Here is a 20,380-nt window from a genome sequence, read left to right as displayed (position 1 = left end):
AAATGTAGTAGAGTAACAAATTGTTTACATAAAATAGAGGAAAAATAATTTCAACAGTAAGAGTAACAGGCAATAATTGGTTTCTGTTACTCAGACAGTCTGTTTCATTCAAAAAGTGATAAATCATTCTGGATTAAAGTTAAGATAGAAAAAGAATTAAAACTTCATAATTTCAATGGGCAAAAGACAAATTTTGTAGTTACATGTTTGAGTTTCATTCATTTAATTTAAGAAACATGCTATATTTCCCAGAGTAATTTGGGCAGAGAATAAAAAATTATTTGCAAAACCCCCTTGAGGGACTGAGGGAAAATGTGGAAATATTAACCTTCCCCACCTGGGGAATTCCTGATATTCTCGTAAGCATTGGGGACTACCAATTTAGTAGGCTGAACCCTCAATCATGGGACTTGCCCTTATGAAGTTTGTTACTGAAAAGGAGAATGCTAAGCCTATACTTCACAAGGCACACATTTATTTTGGAATGTTTTAACTTTATGAATGTGAAGTCTTCTTTTAATCTAGCATCTGTTTCTCTATTGTTCCTAGTCCCTGCCCTCCAGCTCTGCCCAGTACAGCAGAGCACATTCAAACACACAGATTTTCAGGGGTGTTGCTTTGGGGTTACATGGCCTTAAATTCAAAAGTTGACTACATTGATCTTTTTCTCCAGCCAACGAAATGGCATATAAAATATATAGCATGTAATACACAGAAAATGCAGGCATATGTCCTGTGTATCAGGAACTTGGTTTAGAGTACCTAAATCATTGATGCATAGCCTTGGGCATATTATTTATTTCCTGTGAGTCTCAGTATCTTCATGAAAACATAAACATAATCATATTTGCTCCACCGGCCTCATGGGATAGAGGTGATAAGAGGAAATGTTCTTTTTAAGCTGTAAATCATCATACAAATCTCATCATTACTCTTATGATCAGCCATTGATTTTTAAAAAATCAATTCCTTCTTCAGAATGCTCATTGTCCACACCTCTGCATAGCTAATATATCCCCTAATATCTATAGCCTTTTCTTCCTTTTCTAGGCTTGAGAACTCATTCTCCTCTTCATCACTTGTTTAACCAAATATAAAAATATTTACCAGAGACAACCACAGAATTCTTCAACACATGTACACATGTGGATAATCACTCAAAAGAATAAAAAGGAGAGTTCAAGTTATTAAATGTCACATGTGGTTCAGTTATCACTATACTGTTCTTAATTTCTTTTTGTGAACATATGCACATGAAACAATATTTATCTTCAGCAGCATTATGTGCTCCTTTCTGCAATCAAGAGAAAATTCTAGTCTTTGCACTGATTAACAAGTTCTATGGCATCATAGAGTTTTAGACAAAGTACTTCGAAATAGATAAAGAAGTACATTCTAGGCTAGCTTAGGAAAAACCTATTAATAATTATAAAACATTTTAAAATAAAATACATGTGGTTCTATTTAACCATGTAGGTACTAAATATGAAGGTACTATTTAAACCTTTGGTCTATAGCTTCATTTCTTTATAACCTCCTAGTTACCACTTCTATAGTCTTCAAAACGTTTACCTAATGTTCAGAAGAGCTGTGAAACAAGGTATGTATCAACCATTTTCCTAATCTGACCTATAACCAAATTGTTAGACATGTCTTCAGTGTTTTCTATAGCACTGAAAATATTCTGTTATATAGAAAATTAAAGCGCCATAGTATTACTTTTAAGGCAGGAAAATTGGGAGTACCTAATGCATATAATTTTTCAGTTAACATCTTTGTTTTACTAGTTTGCTGATCCCAAGTTAATCAGCCTTCTAAATATTATTTTCAGGGTTTGATTACTATCCCTATTTTAAGTTGATAATATTAGAGAAGTATATTTGTTATTAATCAAATGTGTGAAAACTTGATTGATTCACATAAAGTTATCTTTATTTGATGAACAAAAACAGTCTTGTGTTTTTCACCTTGTAGTATTTTAATATACTCCATTAACAATGAAATAGAGCCATGATGTTATGTTTTTAAAGAAAATATGAATCTCATACTATTTTCATGTTTCCCAAGTAAAACTTAGTTGTGAGTCTGTTTCAATTCCACCCAATGAAAATAAAACCCTACCCAGTCATGGAGGTTTTCTAGCACAGTATATTTTGTTGCTGTCATTCTCAGTGTTGTTACAAACTTGAAAGCTTGATTTAACAAAATACAGAATTAAAATTATCCATTGCTGGAGTTTTCCTACATTGCTCTCAGCTCTGCTTGCTTTATGCTCATGATCCAGAATGATCAATTAAGTCAATGATTTTCACACTTCTTTACTAAGTACAACTAAAATGCAGAGAAACTTAACACATATACTGAAGTGTTTTGTGGTATAAACTAAAGCCACCTGTCTCAATCTGAAATTTTATTTGAAGATTCAATTTTACATGATATTCTACAATTTATCTTATTTTAATTTTACAAGATTTTAATTTTTTATCACTGAAGTAAGCTATGATGCAGAAAAATAAGTTTTTTTCCTTATCTTCTCTTATATTCCTGTACTCTCTTATGCACTTCTGGGTTTTAGACTCGCAGTCTGGCTGGAGCTGAGTAAGCAAGGAAGATTGTAATAGGAGAAGCAACAGGAAGCTAGGACACAGTTTTTAGCCTTATTAGTCACTGAAAGATTTTGGCTTTCGCTCTAAGATTGGAACATGCCAGAAATTTTAAACAAAGGAATAGCATGACAAAACACAATTTAGAAGGTTTATACTGATTATTGGATTGAAAATAAATCATGAGCAGTCAAATGTGGAAGCAGAAAACCAGTTAAGAGGCTATTGCAATAATCCACCTAGGAGATGATGAAGCTGGTACTAACTAACATAAAGCAAGACCTCTGTGCCTTTTCTCATTGTGATGTACTTAGCACTTTCTTATAATAACATCTCCTTACTTTCTGCTTGGTATTTATCTAAGGTTATTATGGTAATTACATAATGTAACTTTCCCATTGGATTTACAGAAGTATTTAAATAATTCTGTGGTGAGAGTGACAATTGATTAAATACCTCAGGTCTGAAACATGGATTTTGACTGATTGTGTATAATATATGTGTATGCTGCTTCATTGCTGCTTAATACCATATTATGTCAGACTTGATAAGTACTATAGTAACATCCATTTTAACATCTTGTTTTGTATTATGTGCATGAAGAAAACCATGCTTTGCATTCGTAAAGAAAGAATATCTTTGTTAGGATTTTTTCTTTTGAAAAACAAATTAATCCAAAAGAAAGGAAAGCTAAGCATTGTAAAAGCTCCTTTTTTTCATAAAATATATTGCTCTCCATGGTAATTTGCTGGTGAGTCATTAATTCATTGTCTCCTTTTAATTACTTTCCAGATGATGTTTACTCTTAGTGATTGTTGTATAACCTCAGATATTTAGTAGCTTTAAGTTTGGAAAGCCATGGACAGTGAAATAGAAACAGTTGTACTAAAAACAAATTGTTAGCTTTTTGGTCCAGCAGTGGCAGGGCTGAGCTAGTGACACTGACCTTCCAGGGTCTCCTGGCCTCCGCTCTGGCTCTATGGCCACTCCATTGCTTGTTCTGTCACCATGGCGGAATGGGCCATCTTCTTCGCCAAGGACTTCCTGGTTAGCAGCATTTTCAAGAGACCCATGGACTATCCAGTGGGTCAAGCTACTACTGCAGGTTGCAACACTCCAGTAAACAGATCACTGCCAACACACAGTACAAAAGCATTGTGGATGGTATAGTCCTCAACCCCATGGAATAGGGCATCATCTCCTTCTGGAGGGGTAACTTGGCCAACTTCATTTGCTATTTCCCCATGCAAACCATCCACTTTGCCTTTAAGGTAAGTATAAGCTGGTGTTCCTGGGCAGCGCAGACAAGCACACGCAGCTGTGGAGGTATTTTGCCAACAATCTAGCCTCCATTAGGGCAGCTGAAGCCACGTCTCTCAACGTGGTCTACCAGTGGATTTCACCAGAACCCGTTTGGCAGTGAATGTTGGGAAATACGGCACAGAAAGAGAATTAAGAGGCCTGGGAGACTGTCTGGTGAAGATCACCAAGTCTGTCAGCACTTGAGGCCTATATTAAGGCATCAGTGTCTCTTTGTAGTGCACCATCATCTACAGGGTAGCCTACTTTGAAATACACTTATCGTGGTGAGCTGGATGATTGCCAGACTGTGTCAGCTGTAGTGGGTGTGGTCTTCTACCTCTTTGACACCATGAGGCGGCAATGATGATGTAGTCTGGGTGTAAAGGAACCACCATCATGTATACCAGACCATCAATTGCTGAAGGAAGATATTAAAAGATGAAGGCAACAAAACCTTGTTTTCAGAGGCATAGCGGTTCTCGTAGGCATGAGTGGAGACTTTGTGCTGATCCTGTATGAGGAATTGAAGCAAGTCATGTAAGTATAACTGCCTCACTAGAAATTGGAGTCAGAGAATGATGTAGAATCTTTTCTTGACCCTTAAGGACCATAGACCTTCAAGGAAGTCCTATTGTTATTAACCAGGCCTGATTCATGTCAGTAGAGGGCTAGGGAAAGCTCTAGGGAAGGGGCTTTTTATGACCATGTTCAACCATTGGTTCCTCTAATTCTATGTATTGATTATTGTGGGGGAGGGGAATCATGACCATCATCATGGGCAACAGGTGAGGCAGCTCAGCTACCGCAGACCTAGAAAACCTTGAGTTCATATGCGCATAGATCCCTGATCTTCTTTTGCATAGCTCAATATTTGCAATTATGTTCCATGTTGGACATTCTGCTGCAAAACAATAAATAAGAAGGAAACTCTTAGGAAACAAAATAAAAAAGAAAAACAAATTGAAGAAACTTGTAAAATTAACTCAAGCTATTACTAATGCTAAGAAATATTTTGACTAAGAATGAAGAAGAGAACAGTGACATTTTAATAACATTTTCAAGTTCAAACTACTGCTAGTTATAATGCACGTGTATACAGAGCTTATGCAAACAAGTTATGGCCACACTAAAACCTGAAAAAAATTGCTTGGAGCATGGAAAAGTGATATTGGAAATGCATTATTAAAAAAATACTCAAATCTTTATTGCAGAGAGTGATGATGCCTTCCCAATGGAGGTCCAACATAACTACACTTACATCTTTTCATTGAAAAATTACACACACACACAGGCACAACACACATAGTGTAGGAACAATCAATGAACCTAAAGTTTTAAAAATTTACATCATTTTTATCACTCCAAATGCATCCAAATTATTAGTCTAAAAGCTACAATCGTGTATCTGGCAGATTTAGCTCTAGTGTGAAATATAACCTCTAGATTTATGCTAATGGACTTCACATTCAAAGAAACAACTGCCTTTTACCAACTCATTTTTAAAAATTTAAATGAAATATGTCCTTTAAATTTAAAGCTAGTCAACTAACCAACTTACAGATATTTAAACTATTTCAAATAATGCATTTTATTCTCTTTGGAGGAAAAAGCAATGAGAAATTTTGTGACTATGGATAGATGTTTTATTTTTCTTCATTATGTGTTATTAGAAAGTGCTTCAAAATGAAGTAAAAATATTAAAAGTTTTATATATATTTGACCAAATCAAAGAAAAATGGCATTTCTGCTAATACTCCAAGTATCTGATTCTCAATCAGGATTAAACAATATAGTTTACAATAAAAATATTTTAGAACACATAACTAATAAACAACAAATATACAACACCTACTACATGTGAGTGACTGTTCTAGGGGATGGGGATACAATAGTGAGAAGACAGAGATTCTGCCTTCAGGAGCTCACTGTCTAGTAGAGAATACAGATAATTTAATGAGCAACTATGATATTGGGAAAAGAGCGAGTGTATAAGAAGTACACAGTGTTATGGGAGCATAAATGGTCCATCTAATCTAATCTAGGTTCTTTCTACTGTGATTCTCTATTACAACAAGCATCACCTAGAACCTTATTAGAAATCCCACATTTTTAGTCCACACTCTGTACATACTGAATGTGAATTTTCTCGTTAACAAGATCCTCATGTTATTTGAATGCACATTAAAGTTTGAGCCAAGCATCAGGGAAAACTTCAGACAAGATGGCATTGGAAATTAATTCCCAAGGGATCAGATTGTTAGTTTGTAGGGGATAATGGTAAAGTATTAGAAACAGCTCTTGTGCTCTAAACCAAGTCTCTAGCTTGGCCGCTAGTTGTATAGAAAACGTGCAGGGGGCAGAAGGAAGAGGAACTCACTTGTAGAAATATTGTATTTTATGTGCTTTTGAGATCTTGCTTTAGGGTTCATACATATATGAGTCTGGAACTCAGAGGATAGTTCTCTCATGTTACCATTGATTTGGAGGTTGTTGGTATATTAATAATAATTGAAGTAATATAATGGGAGGGATTGCCCATGGAAAATACGTAAAGTGAAAAGAAAAGAAGGGGTCTCAGGCATAGTCCTTGGAAACAGGAACATGAAAAAGATATCAACAAATGAGACTGAAAAAAGCAGCCCAAAAGGAAAGAAGAAAGCCAACATGGTTCATAGATGGGAAATCCAAGTGATAAGATGTCTCTGGATTGAAGGAATGGATAGTAATGTTGTCTTAGTCTGGGTTCTTTTACAAGCAGAGCCTGAGACAAGGACTTGGGTAAAGGCAGTTTACTGAGCCATAATTCTAAGAAGCAGGTTTGGAAAAGCAATAAGAGAAAGACTGAAAAGTAGGGAAAGTCAGTGCAGTGTGTTGTTTTGAGTTGTTTTCAATTGTGGGCAATTGGGACTTAGTCCTGCTGGACTGGGGCTCTCTGAAGAACTGCATAGAATGCACCTGTGAATTGTCTCTCTGAAAGGCAGTGGTGTGTATACCAACTTCCCTCATTGGTTGGAAGTTGCCTTGGGAGATCTTACCTACCTGCTTCCCAACCTTAAATGTAACTCTAAACTGAGCTGTGTAACTTTTCTAGGCTTCTCAGAAAGCCTTGAGGCAGAAACCCTGAGATGGACAATCCATCATAGATACACCTCAGGTCAGCAGTGAGCCAGCTTGTGAGAATGGGGGGTTGCCTGTGACAACAAGGGTGTCTGCTACTAGTGTGCAGTGAAGTTAAGACACCAAAGAAAAATTTCGCAAAGTATCTACAAATTAAATGTCATGATAATCATTTGCAGATCATGGAAATGGAAGAGCGTTTTCAGTGGAATAGAAGGAATGGAAGCTATAAAACATTTAACATTTTAATGAGAAGTAGACAGTGAGATAATGACTGCAGGCCACTTTTTTCAAGATGTTTGGTTGAGAAAAATAGGGTGGTAGATGGAGGGCTCTTGTGATCAATTGAGATCCATTTTATGAAGATGGGAATCAAGTGAGATTCATTTTATGAAGATGGAAATGTTGTGTAGTGAATAAGAGCATGGATTATAGAACCAGATTTCCTGGGTTCAAATCCTGGCTTCAACATTAATTAGCTTTGTGACTTTACACAAGTTACTTACATTCTCTTTGCCTCAGTTTCATCATCTATAAAGTGAAGATAGTCATACCAATCTCATAAATTTGCTCTGAGGATTAAATGAGCAAATATGAATGAGTGCTTAAATGAGTACCTGGAAAATAGTATGCCATATCCAAGGGTTAGATTCATTATTATTATTATTATTATTATTATTACTTTAACCAGAGAGGTATGTTTACATGCCCGCTGAAGCCAACAGATAGAGAAACCCAAAGATACAGAACTATAACGTATAGGGCAATGTTTCTGAAGAAGCAAGAGGAGATGGTATTTAAAGTGCAGGTGAAAGATTGGTTAAAAATGGTAAAGGGATGCTTTTTCCATTGTTACAAGAACAAGGAGAGAAGGAGAAAAACTCATTTCTTAATGAGTTAGTTGGGCTTTATTATAGGAAGTTGTGAGAGTTCTTACCCAAAAGAAACTTTTTTTTTTTTTTTAATTTAGGTAAGCTCATCATCTGTGAGTGAGAGGAATTGGAGGTGGGGAGGGGGGTCAGAAATAAGAAGGTTGAGGCAGTTTAAACTGCTTTAAATGGCCATATTAAAAAATGAAAGAGTGATTAAGTTACCATGGCAAGCATGTTATGTCAACCTGCATTCTTGTTCAATTAAGGACCAAAATCATTTTGCTACACACACACACACACACACACACACACACACACACACAGGAAAACTGCAGTAATAAAGACCAAAGCTATTTAGAGCATGAAAACATTCTAATGGAGTTTTAAAATGTATAATCACACATTTTATTTTAACTCTATTATAATGTTAACACAGATTGTTTCAATTTCTAACAATCATTTATCCTCTTGACATTGATTCTATAATCATCAATACATTGTCTTGTAAAGATGTTTTATATGGGCAATTTGCTTACTTAGTAATTAAGTATTTTCTTCTAATTACTAAAGATACTAACCACTCATAATGGTTTTTTTTTTCAATTACTTGGTTATTTAAGTCTTAACCAGTGTAATTGACTTTTTAAAAACAATTCTTAACCTGGCCATTTCCAAACCAAAAAATAATAATAAAGAAACAATAGTGTAATGTAAACAGCCTTTAAGTTTTTGTGTTTTTTTTAACCTTGATTTTATTTTTAAATATATATTTAAAGAAAGTATAGCTGACTAAGAAATATCTGAATGGATAGTGCTAGGTTCTGTGACTGTAAAGCAAGTGGCAGTGTACATTGGAAGAGATCATTCTGGTTGGAATTATAACAATTTTGACTTTATAAGATATTTTCTGCAATGATTTTAACCTTGTGTGTTATGTTGCAATTTCAAAAGTTTCTCAGGTCAAGCAGATACTTATTACTTATCACAATAAGCTTTTCCCATTTTTTAAGCAATCAAGGATTAATCTCTTATAAAGAATCAAGATTTCATTATCCAGGTTTCAAAAAATGACATGTATGGATAACATGGAAGTATTTCTGGCCCAAACTCCTGTTAAAATATAACTTTAAAATCATCTGCTTTTCTTAATCTTGGAAAAACAGATCCTACAAGCATTTATTGATTTTCTTTTCATTTTATCCATTTTGTTTACTGTAGTTCAAATTCAAGTAAATCAGAATATATTTATATATATGGCTTACTGTCTGTTGACTATGCAGCTTTAAAAATTCACAATGGTCACCAAATAATCAGGAATCTATTTTTGCTAAAAGGAACTACTTTTTCCTGAGGAGAGATAAAGCTAAGACTTTCCTTTATTTATAGCACAGTTTTTTTTTTTTAATTACTCAATTCTGAAGCAAAATTGTAGAAACAATTTTTGAAATAATAGGCAATCATTTATGACAAAAGTGTAATTTAATTTTTTTGTTCCTGGCTTTCTACTTATTAAATGCCATTCACAAAGATATTTTCTTATATTAAAATTAAAAAAAAACTATTCTAAAAACAAAGACAATAAAAAATATGTTTCTAAAAATAAGAATTAGGACCATGTCACTCTGAAAATCACTATATATGTATAAAAGGACTCATGATAATAGAATTTAGCTCTTATGTCAAACTTGTGCTTATATCAGGGAATAAGGGATGTTGAAAAGCCTTCGTTTATCAACAAGATTCAGGAAGTAATACAAAAGGTATTTGATACTCCTTTCTTTTTCTCTTTTTATTTGTTTTTTTTCAGTTTAAAGTATTTCAGTTTTGATGTATGGTAGAAAGGAATAAACAAATTTTGTGTAATGTTCAGTAAAATTTTTAAATGTTGAAATATTTTTCCTCTTCCTAATTATACAAAAAAAAAATGACCATTATAGGTTATATGAGTAAAGTAGACTATTCTGAAAATATTTTGGAAAAATTACTATCAAATGCATTAGAAAGTGTACAGGTAACTGATTTTACATAAGCTGTCATATGTTTTTGAAATTCATTATATATACTTACAGATTGCTATATATATCAGAGAAATATCCATAATCAATACATTATTTGATGTAGTGCTATATGCCCAGCACTTCATTAAGAAAAACTAAATATATTATCTAAAGTGATTCCACATAAATGCTTTAAGGAGTTAATTTAGTGTTTGTATATGCTAATGTCAATTGAAAAAAGTATATTGTTGCATATTTTTCATGAAATGGATAGAGCTTTAGTTAAACAGGGCAATATGATGAATTGTATTTTTTTTTAATTAATGCATAAACAACACAATCATAGAAATGAAATGTAAGAATTAAGTTTCCTTGTTTTAGATCATCCTGGAGCATACTATTTTCTCCAAAGAGTGTGACGCATTCTCACAAGGAAAGTGAGCTTGGATATCAGTGATCACATCACTAATAATATTTGTTCCTAGAATCATTTGGAGCCTTTCTGCATAAAGCCACTGAAGAGTGCTGAAATGCCAATTATCATTACAGGTTAGGTCATAAAACGTGATGTTTTAGTAGGCCTAATTTACCACACAGATATGCCACTCATTAAGAGTCTACTGTGGGCATGTGCTGCATTGTAAAAATGTCCTGAGATATAAGACAGATTATTTTATAGTAATTCAGTATTTCCTAAGAGACAGAATTAAGAAATTTGACTTTTTACATGCATTGTTTTATATATTTGAGGACTAGAGTTAGAATCATAGCTGAGAGTTTCATCTGACCTGACAGGTGACTGAATAATTCATTAATTGTCACTGTTTTATGCTTTGCTCTTCTAATAAATTAGGAAGTACAATTTCTTATCCCAATAATCCAGGAATATTCAATGTGTAAAGTCAAACCTAGAAGCTTAAAGAGTATCTATTTTTTAGTACTATACAAAGCTTTCTTGGAGATGAAGAAAACCCTTTTTATAGTGGAATAGAGTACACATAGGATAAGGGAGGTGTCTTAGCATGCATCCTTTTCCTAAACAACCATTGCATGTTCTAATTAATTACTTATCTTCTAAGCTTATTAAATTAGTGATGATATCTGATATTTATGTAATACTCTCTACATTGCTAAAATGTATCCTATTGAATAAAATTAAACTTAAACTTGCTGCAGTTTCAAAGTCTTCATAAAAATAGTTGATACAAGAATGCATGGGGGGATGCTGGTAATAAAATAAATATTTCATTACTTAATATCAAAATTCATATTTTTCTACATGTTTTGATTAAACTTTTCTTTGTTCCTACTTGCTATAAACATTGTTGGAATTATGACAAGAGTTTCTCTTTTCCAATCTGTGATTTCCTCCTACTTAGACCTGCGTTAGATATCAAGGCAGATACACAGATTGAGACAGAAGCTGCAAACTCCTTTAAAGATCAGAGTAATTCAGGTTAATTGCAATGCTTTAAAGAGTTTAGTGTCTCTCATTTTTATAAATGTACTCTTAATGATAAGCAACAATAACCAAAAATAATAAAATACTAATCTAAAATCTCGATCCACATGGAAGAATCTCTGTATCTGGCATCTTCCATTGATACTATTACTTCAGCTGGGAGGAGGCAGATGGCACAGTCCAGAGCATTTTTGGAAATTGTGTAGCAAACCAGATTTTCATGCAGTGAAAATGTAAGAGCCTAATATGTGTCAGATACCCTTGTAGATGCTAAAGATTCAGTGGTGAAAAAAACAGGAGTAATGGGCACTTACATAATTACAGTTGCTCTTAGCCTAGCGATGGGTAATCTCAGCGTTCTACTTAAGTGCCATGGAGAGGACTTTAGGTGGCCTGGGGAGTTATGGAACACTTCTATAGTGACATTTGAGGAGAGAATTGAAGGATAGATATTAGCCTGGAAGTTATGTGATGGAAGAGCATTCTAGACAGAGAGAAGTGCATGAGCCAAGGCTCAGCATTCAGAGAGCAGGACATGCTAGAGAATAAGAAAGAAATTTGATATAATAAGGCATAGTGAATGAAGGAGAGAATGTTCAAGAGAGAGCAGGAGAGGGCTATGTAGGCTTAAATTTGGGCTTTATCTTAAAGGCAATGGGAAGACATTCAAATGTTTTAAGCAAGGGAATTAAAGTTGGAATTTTAAAAAGTTCTCTCTGGATCATGGAAAATGCATTGCAGTTGAAAGAAGGCTTGTACAAGTGGATACAGGGAATATAGTTAGGAAACTAGGTCATGAGTTAATGTAGGGTTAGAGTTAATGTAGCTTTGAATGGAATGGTGGTAATAGTGATATATAGACATGGAAAAGGGTTGGAACTTCAGGCAAGTAGAATTTGCATGATTTGGTGATGTCTTAATATTGGGATGAAGGGAGTGGGGTTAAAACAATAGAGAGTCAGTTTTCTGATAATGGGATCATTTCATGAATATAAAAAGCAAACAAATGTAAAAAATTCTGTTCTAGAGGTGTCGGAATTGCTTATATTTGCCACACCTCTGGTAGCCTCCAAATATCATTTGAGATTTCCTCTCATATCCACAGTATGTCAAAGAAATGTTTACATTCTGAAATCATTGCAATCATTTTGAATTTCCTCCACTCCCAATATATGTACACATTCCAGTGAAACCCCTTGGGGCAAAGTCACCAAAGACTTCATTGAAACTGAACCCTATGGACACTTTTAAATCCATGTCTATTTAGACTGCCCAGATCTTTCCAGGGTTAAATCGTGGTTTAAAATCACTCTCAAAAGAACTCAAATAAGTTAGAATATTTTTAAACTAAAAACATTTAATCTATGAAAATAAAAGATCAAAGAAAAGGATGAGATATTTGGAATTAAAATGGTTTCTAAGGAGTTCAGGAAATAATCTAGGATATATGGGGAAATGCAGAAAAAGAATATATGAAATAAATGATGAGAAACATAGAGCAAATCTAGCATAGAGGATCAAATCTAAAAGGTTCAACATCCAACTGGAGGAGTTCAACCTAGAATTCTTATGTACTCAGGTTATCAATTAAGTTTGAGAGTTTAATAGAAATATTTTCAGATAAGGAAAGATTCAGATAATCTATATTTCACATAATCTTTCTAAGTTGTTCCAGAAACATAAATAAATAAGTGAAGTATGAGATCTGGGAATAGTGAATCCAACCAGGAATGTTGTAATGGGAAATCTCAGGGAGTCAACTGTTCAGCAGGCCTGTAGAGACACTAGTATAGATTTGAGTAAGAGAATTTAGGATCCTACTGGAAGATCTCCAAAGAAAATTTCCTATAGGAAGAGCTGGTGGAAAGTGAGGATACAAAACAAATGAGACTAAAATAAAAGCAAATAGTACAAGAAATAAAGGTGATTTAAAAGTTCAGGAAACAGAAAAGGATATTGACACTGTGTTAAATGGCATTTACATGGTCAAAGTAGAGTATTCTGCTTTAAACTCAGCTTCAACAAAGTTTGGAAGGCTCAAATATAGGTATGAAATTATAATCCATCTTTATGTTGTAAAAGCAGAGGTGAAAAAATTTAGAAAGTGGAAATGAAGGAGAGACTTTGCTACTTTCATCTGGATACTATCTAGTGTTCTCTGAACAAGAAATAAAGATGTGAATATATTGGGTAAATTTACAAAGGACACCAAGAATAAAACATAAGAAAGAAGATAAGGAGATTTCGAGGACTGTAAGTGATCAAACCCCTCTTTAGGTTAAGAAGTTAATAAGTGATGCTTATATTTATTATGTAAGAAATAGAACCAGAAGCATATTGCTTAGTGCTATGGACAAAACAGCTTTTGAAAGTGGTGGCATGTGAAGAGTGAGACTGGGTTTGAGAGTGGACTTTTGCCATTCATTGTAAGCACTCTTGTTAGATCTCTTTCTTAAAACCAAGTGAAAGCATTACTTTGATAATTTTTTAAATTCAAAGCAAGTTTTGAAAATAAAAAAAAATGACAGCACCAAAATATTGTTTTATATACTCCTTAGACCTAATGGAATGAATTTTTGATCTTATCTGTTTAAGAAAGAATTGCATTTCATCTTTGCTTTTCAAAAATCTATTCATCAGTGGTGTTAAATGTGTCTAGTCATCTTTTGCATATGGTATATTCTGCAATGAATAGAAACTTCATTTTGCTTCTTTATTGAGGCAAATGTTTCCATTTTATCATTCTTTGACTCTGCCAGTTTATTCATGACTTCTTACAACTGGTTTATTTCATTGTCCAAATACAACTAGGTGTCTCCTTCAACAAATACTTTATTTTTATTTCTTCAAATCACATGAAAATAATATTTTCACTTATTCTTACAAGTTTTTTGTTAGGTGTGAAGGAAATATAGACATACAGACAAAAAGAAATAGTTCCTGTTTTTATTGGGTTGTCTTCTATCAAACATTATTACACAACTTCCAAATTCATTGGCCACTGTGCAACACCTGTGTTTTTTAGCCTGTAATCCTTTTGACCATCACCACTCTTGAAAATTATCTTCCCTTGGACCTGCTAATCCTGGTTCTGGTTCTGCTCCCACATCTTGCTGGCTAATGTCAATACCCTTAACTTGGTCACCTTCCATGATTCAGCTGCCTTCAAAATGGAGGTCACACTTTTCCTCTCTTACCTCCTCATTTCACACATCCCCCCTGCATGATCCCTTTAGTCACTGATGATGTACACATTTCTCCCAAATGCCTGACCTACAGATAAGTATTAGGATGTACCATAGGCTTAAGCTTAACCTGTTGAAACACTGAACTTTTGTCTCTTCCCTCCTCTCACACAAACTTGGTTCCCTGTGTCCTAACATAACATGGTGCTTGGTATATAGCAGTGGTTCTGAAGCTAGTGTGTGGAGGGGCTGTTGAAGCACAGACTGCTGAGCTGCATGCCCAGAGTTTTTAAATCAATAGGTTTTGGGTGGAGACTGAATATGCGTTTCTAACAAATTCCCAGGTGATGCTGGTGGTTTGGAAACCATGCTTTGAAAACCCTGCCATACAGCAATCATTTAATGAATATTTGTTAGCTCTGTAATGACTATGAGTCAATGAATGGTTAAATAAGAAGCACAGACTCAATAATCAAATTTATCTCAGTATGTGTAAATGATAAGGAATATTCATAGAACCTTAGACCATTAATTCTGAAAGAACAAGGAATAGAATTCAGTCTTCACTTTTACTGAAGATAAAATAACTAGAGTCTAGAGGGGTTGCATGTCTTGGGTGAGAACAAATAGCTAGATTCAACCATCTTTGCTTTTCCATAAAGATAAAATAATTTCATATGTAGCATTTCTATTTAGTTAACCAAGCATCAATTTTCCAATTCCAGAGTTGGAGATAGAGCAGATTTTTTTCCTCTAGGTGAGTGATCCTTTGTACACAGCCACACAGGGTAAAATGCAAATAAGCTGCTTTCCATACCCCGAGATGCATGGCAAAGAAAGGAGAAATCTAGAGCTCCATAAATTAGGTTTAAAGATTATCTCCGCTCCAAGCTTTTGGGCAAGAAGTTTGTTAAGAAAAGTAAGTAGAAATGACATGGTTGCCTGCTGGTCTTCAAGTTAATAGAATCCTTCATTTGGCCTGAACTGACAGCACTTCCTTCAATGCATATCAGAGCTCTTCAAAACTGTGGCAGTTCTGTTGCCTTAAGCAGTTGCATTGTTTTCCCCAGTTTGGTCTTTGACAAGACTCACTACACTACACTCCATAGACTATATTCATGTGAGATTTTTATTTAAAGGTAAAGGTTACAGTGCAGCAAGAAAAACAATGCAGTCAAGCATCAGTAGTTCCAGATATTTTCCACAGCATGAGCTCCCCATGGACCCAATCTTTGGGCACGTAGGTTATGCTGAATCTTTGCCTTGAACTGCCAAGATCTCTGCAGGGAAGCTTGGCTTGGTGAGAGCTCACCAACAAAGCTCTTAGAGGCTGTTTAAGTAGTCAAGCCAGGCTTGCCAAACTTATAGGCCAGTTTCAAATGAGCAGTACAGAAAATTTCTTGGGGGTTTGGGAGGGGAATGTCAGACCCTAAATAGTACATTATAAATCCCACTGCACTTTTCTTGGGGAAGAGTAAAAATCAAACATACCAATATCTCCAGAGATAAAGATACAGCTTTTCCAATTCAAGTATAAACCAACTTTGTCCTACACATTTGGTTTTATAGTAAAGGCCACTAAAGTTTCTTTCTTATGGCCAGCTATAGCAGGGGCCAGACAGCTCAATCCCGGTTCTCTAAAAGTGTACTGTACTGCCAAAGCATATTTATGTCAGGCAGACATTCAGAGTCCAAGCTTTCTTGGGAAAATTAAACCAATTCTTCTCAAATGTGTGCTAGAAGCCACTTACACACAATAGCAGTCATAGCATTGGTACGTAAATTAAAAAAGCTGTGCCACTACCAAGTTTCAGAGATGTATATAGGCCTACAGGCCTTAAATACCATAGGGGACACACACTATGGTACCCAATTAAAGCAAATCTCATGAAAAAGTGATATTCCTTTGAAGGTGATAGTCTCCAGAAAGGATTGTCTAAACATTAAGAATTGTGACTGTTTCTTATTAGGTATTGTGATTGTCAATTACTGTTATAATATGTTGCTGTTTTTTGATTAGATACAGCTGTTATCAATTACCAATTATAATTGAAATAATTATGGAAAAGCAGTTAAGGAGACCTAGCTATAGAAATCTTTTCCATATATAGTATATCAAATGTGTCCTATTTTAAGGGGAGGATCTTATTCCTATATCTTTATCTAGTTTTATTACAGTCTTTTCCCATACTTTTAAAATATGTACTCAATTTCATCATCTGTACAATGAAGCAGTTAGATCTAATTAATTTTTTCAAAGTGTAGTCTCATGACCACCTGCATTAGAAACACCTATTCAGTGCTTCTCAAACTTTAATGTGCATACAAGTCATCTGGGAATGTTTTAATGATGTATATCTGGAGTGCAACCTGAGATTCAGCTCTTCTGATAAGCTCACAGGTAATATCCAAGCTCCTGTTTGATTAGTAAGGATATATTTTTTCTAAATTGTGTGTATAGGAACATTGTTGATGGGAATGCAAAATTGTGCAGTTGCTGTGGAAAACAGTTTGTAGCTCCTCAGAATGGTAAGCATAGAATTACTGTATGACCTGGAAATCCCACTTCTAGGTATATACCCAGAGTAACTGAAGGCAGGGACTTCAGTATTTGCACACTAAACTTCATAACAGCATTATTCATAATTGCCATAAGATGGAGGCAACCCAAGTGCCCATCAACAGATGAATGGATAAATAAAATGTGGTATATATATATATATATATATATATATGCAGTGACATATTATTCAGCTGTCAAAAATGACAAAGTTTTGATACGACATGGATGGACACTTGAAGATTTCACATTGAGTGAAATAAGCCAGACACAAAACCACAAATATTGTATCATCTCACTTATATGAAATAAGCAGAATATATAAATTCAAAAAGTCAGAATCTTGAATATAGCTGACCAGGGGCAGGGGTAGAGGTGGGAAACAGGGTGTTAATACTGATGGGTACAGAGTTTCTGTTTAGGATGATAGAAGTTTTTGGTAATGGATGGTGGTGGTGTTAGCACAACATTGTGAATGTAATTAACACTGTTGAATTTTAAGCTTGAAAGTGGTTAAAATGAGAAATTTTATGTTGTGTATATGTTACCACAATAAAAGAAAAATCAGCTGGGCAAAAAGAAAAATAAACAAGCCAATAACAAAAGTAAGAAATAAAAGAAGCAGCAAATTGTGAAGTATTGAGATGATTTACTGATTATGCAGCTATTTTTATGGTCACAAACTTAAAAAGTATTTGTGAAGCTGTCTTCATTATGTGAGTTCATTATGACATTCTATTTTTACATATGTTTGATATTTTCTGTAATAAAACACTTTAATAAAAAAAAGTATGTGTGTGTGTAAAGAGTAAAAGACAGATCTATCAATGGAATCAATTCTGGGATATGCCTGAAAACCTGCATTCCTAACAATCAGCTGTCACCCAAGGTGATGCATTTTAAGAACTACCAATTTAAATGCACTTCTAAGTCTAAGCTAACTTTCAGGTATAAAATTTTGTGGATCTAATCTCACTATGATTTTCTCCTAAGTCCTACATTGTAAGTCTCACATTCTCTTTTAATTTTAGGTACTCTACAGGGTTTCTGATTTGCTTGTATGTCTAGGACTTACAAACAGCTCCCAAGCTCTCTGCCTTTGGATTCAAAATATAATTAGGTTCTGATCATTTTTATAAGGTCTACTATCCAAAGTTTCTTGCCTTACTAAGTTTCTTGGAATTCTTCCTCAAAACGAAGAATCAGACAGTGATTTCATTTCCACTTCTTTTAGAAATCAACCAAAAAATATATAGCATCACATTTTATTTCTTGCCCCATCATTGGCTTTTGTGGCACCACATATATTCACTCTTAACTCCTTTCATGCTGCCTTTCCAGAATATCTCAGTTCATTCCAGGAAAGTATAATAATGCCTATGCGAGTAGGTGTTAAGTGTAATTAGTTCCTTCCCTTGAAGAATTCATTCTTTTGTTACTGAGAATTTAAATGTTGTTGAATATAGCATAACAAGGTAATATTGTGGTTTGTCATATAGCCTGACAATGTTTTCTAATTTCCTTTTTCATTTCCTTATAGTATAAACAAGTGGAACAATACATGTCATTCCATAAGTTACCAGCTGATATGCGTCAGAAGATCCATGATTACTATGAACACAGATACCAAGGCAAAATCTTTGATGAGGAAAATATTCTCAATGAACTCAATGACCCCCTGAGAGAGGTAAGATTTATAGTCCTCAGTCTCCATGGAAACCAATCATTGTTTCCTTTATTCACGGGAATTCCGCAAGCCCACATTATGACATTAACCAAAAGAAAATTAAATCTTTCATTCTTAAGCTGTTGGTGGTACTTTTTATACCACTGACAATACACACAACCTGAATATCTTCTTTGGGCTGCTTTAACACTGAACCATTACCAACCGATTGGCTATTCTTTCTGCCTTCCCGTGTGTTCACTCTCTTTTATTTATTCCATCTCACATTTCTTTTCTATAAATTTATGTTCTCAGCTCCTGCCATTAGCTCTGTTTTCTTATAAGCTACATGATATCCTGTATAATTTCTTATTTTCCATGCTTTTAATGTATCAGACTCTGGTCTCTTCTATAAATTCTAATGTTGATATATCCTAGCCAGTTGCTTGTGGGGCAACTCCATCAGGATCTTCTTTTGGCTTTAGACATTTAGTAAGCTATGTAATGCAGTATCTCTCATCACTAAACTATTTATCCTTTGAAGTCTCTCTTTCTGTTAATTTCGTACTTACTCTCTCAAGTCATTTACAATGTAAAACTTCAGTCCTTTCCAAGCTCTGCACACCCAATCACCAAATGCTATCAATTGTCTTGAGTTAATACCCCACACCCATACACTTGTTTCCTTTACAACTACCATCATCCTAATGTAATCCTTATACATGGGCTATTTGCATAATCCCCTTAGTTTGCCTTCCAGCCTTGTTCTGTTTTCTATATCTACCATTTAAAACACTACTGCCAGGTTAATCTTTTTCTATGTACATGAACTGGTCATTTCTCTGCTCAAAAACTTTCAGTCTTTCAATTTCAAATTAAATCAAACACATGATCCTTAGGCTCCTACGCCAGCCCTCTGTGCTCTGAGCTAGCCTACATTCCAGCTATCCTTCTCTGTTGTCCTACATGTCTCTATGTGGCCTACAGCCAAACTATGCAACTGGCTATTTTACAAAAATCAATTACAATTTCTCACCCTTGCATCACTGCTTATATGAATATATTTCCCAGAAATGTCTCTCACTTGTTGGCAAAATCTAGTTCAAATTATATCTCTTTAATTTTACCTTCTTTGATCTGCTGGACTAGTTCTGATCTTTCTCTCTGACCCCATTGCACTTAGTCCATAACTCTTGTGTGTTACTTATCTGCTCTGGTTTATGTTTGCTCATTTTTTCACATTTTTATTTTCCCCCCTTTTTTGGTAAAATGCCTTAAGGTCAAGAGTCATTTAAACTGCATTTTCAAATTTTATTGAAATTCCTAGTACATTTAATATATGTTAATTGAGCAATCCAATAAATATTTTCATTTCATTTGACATTTAGAACCATTCTTAAATTTCTGCATCAACTAAGTTATTTTTATTATGTTTTTTGAAAAGCCATATCAGTTAAGAGTTGTGGCAATGAAAGGGACTAAATATCTGCTATTGATCAGCCTATTCTCCCTACAAAGTTCTTCTGGAACAGAACCAATATAGTGTGTGTGTGTGTGTGTGTGTGTGTGTGTGTGTGTGAGTGTGTGTAGACATATGTATGTATAGAGAGGTTTTT

At 34.5% G+C, this 20,380-nt stretch overlaps 1 protein-coding gene across 1 annotated transcript in view; it reads left to right on the top strand.

The window, feature by feature from the left end:
- Window positions 1-20,380, top strand: part of HCN1 (hyperpolarization activated cyclic nucleotide gated potassium channel 1) — a 471,748-nt gene that overhangs the window by 322,187 nt on the left and 129,181 nt on the right. The window contains exon 5 of the mRNA XM_037799144.1: window positions 18,639-18,785. Within this exon, the coding sequence (XP_037655072.1) occupies window positions 18,639-18,785 (147 nt within the window). The remainder of the gene's footprint in view (window positions 1-18,638; window positions 18,786-20,380) is intronic.

The sequence above is a fragment of the Choloepus didactylus genome, chromosome 11 (genome assembly GCF_015220235.1).
Source record: "Choloepus didactylus isolate mChoDid1 chromosome 11, mChoDid1.pri, whole genome shotgun sequence".
In the NCBI taxonomy this organism is placed as follows: Eukaryota; Metazoa; Chordata; class Mammalia; order Pilosa; family Megalonychidae; genus Choloepus; species Choloepus didactylus.
This window is presented reverse-complemented; position numbering and strand designations above follow the sequence as displayed.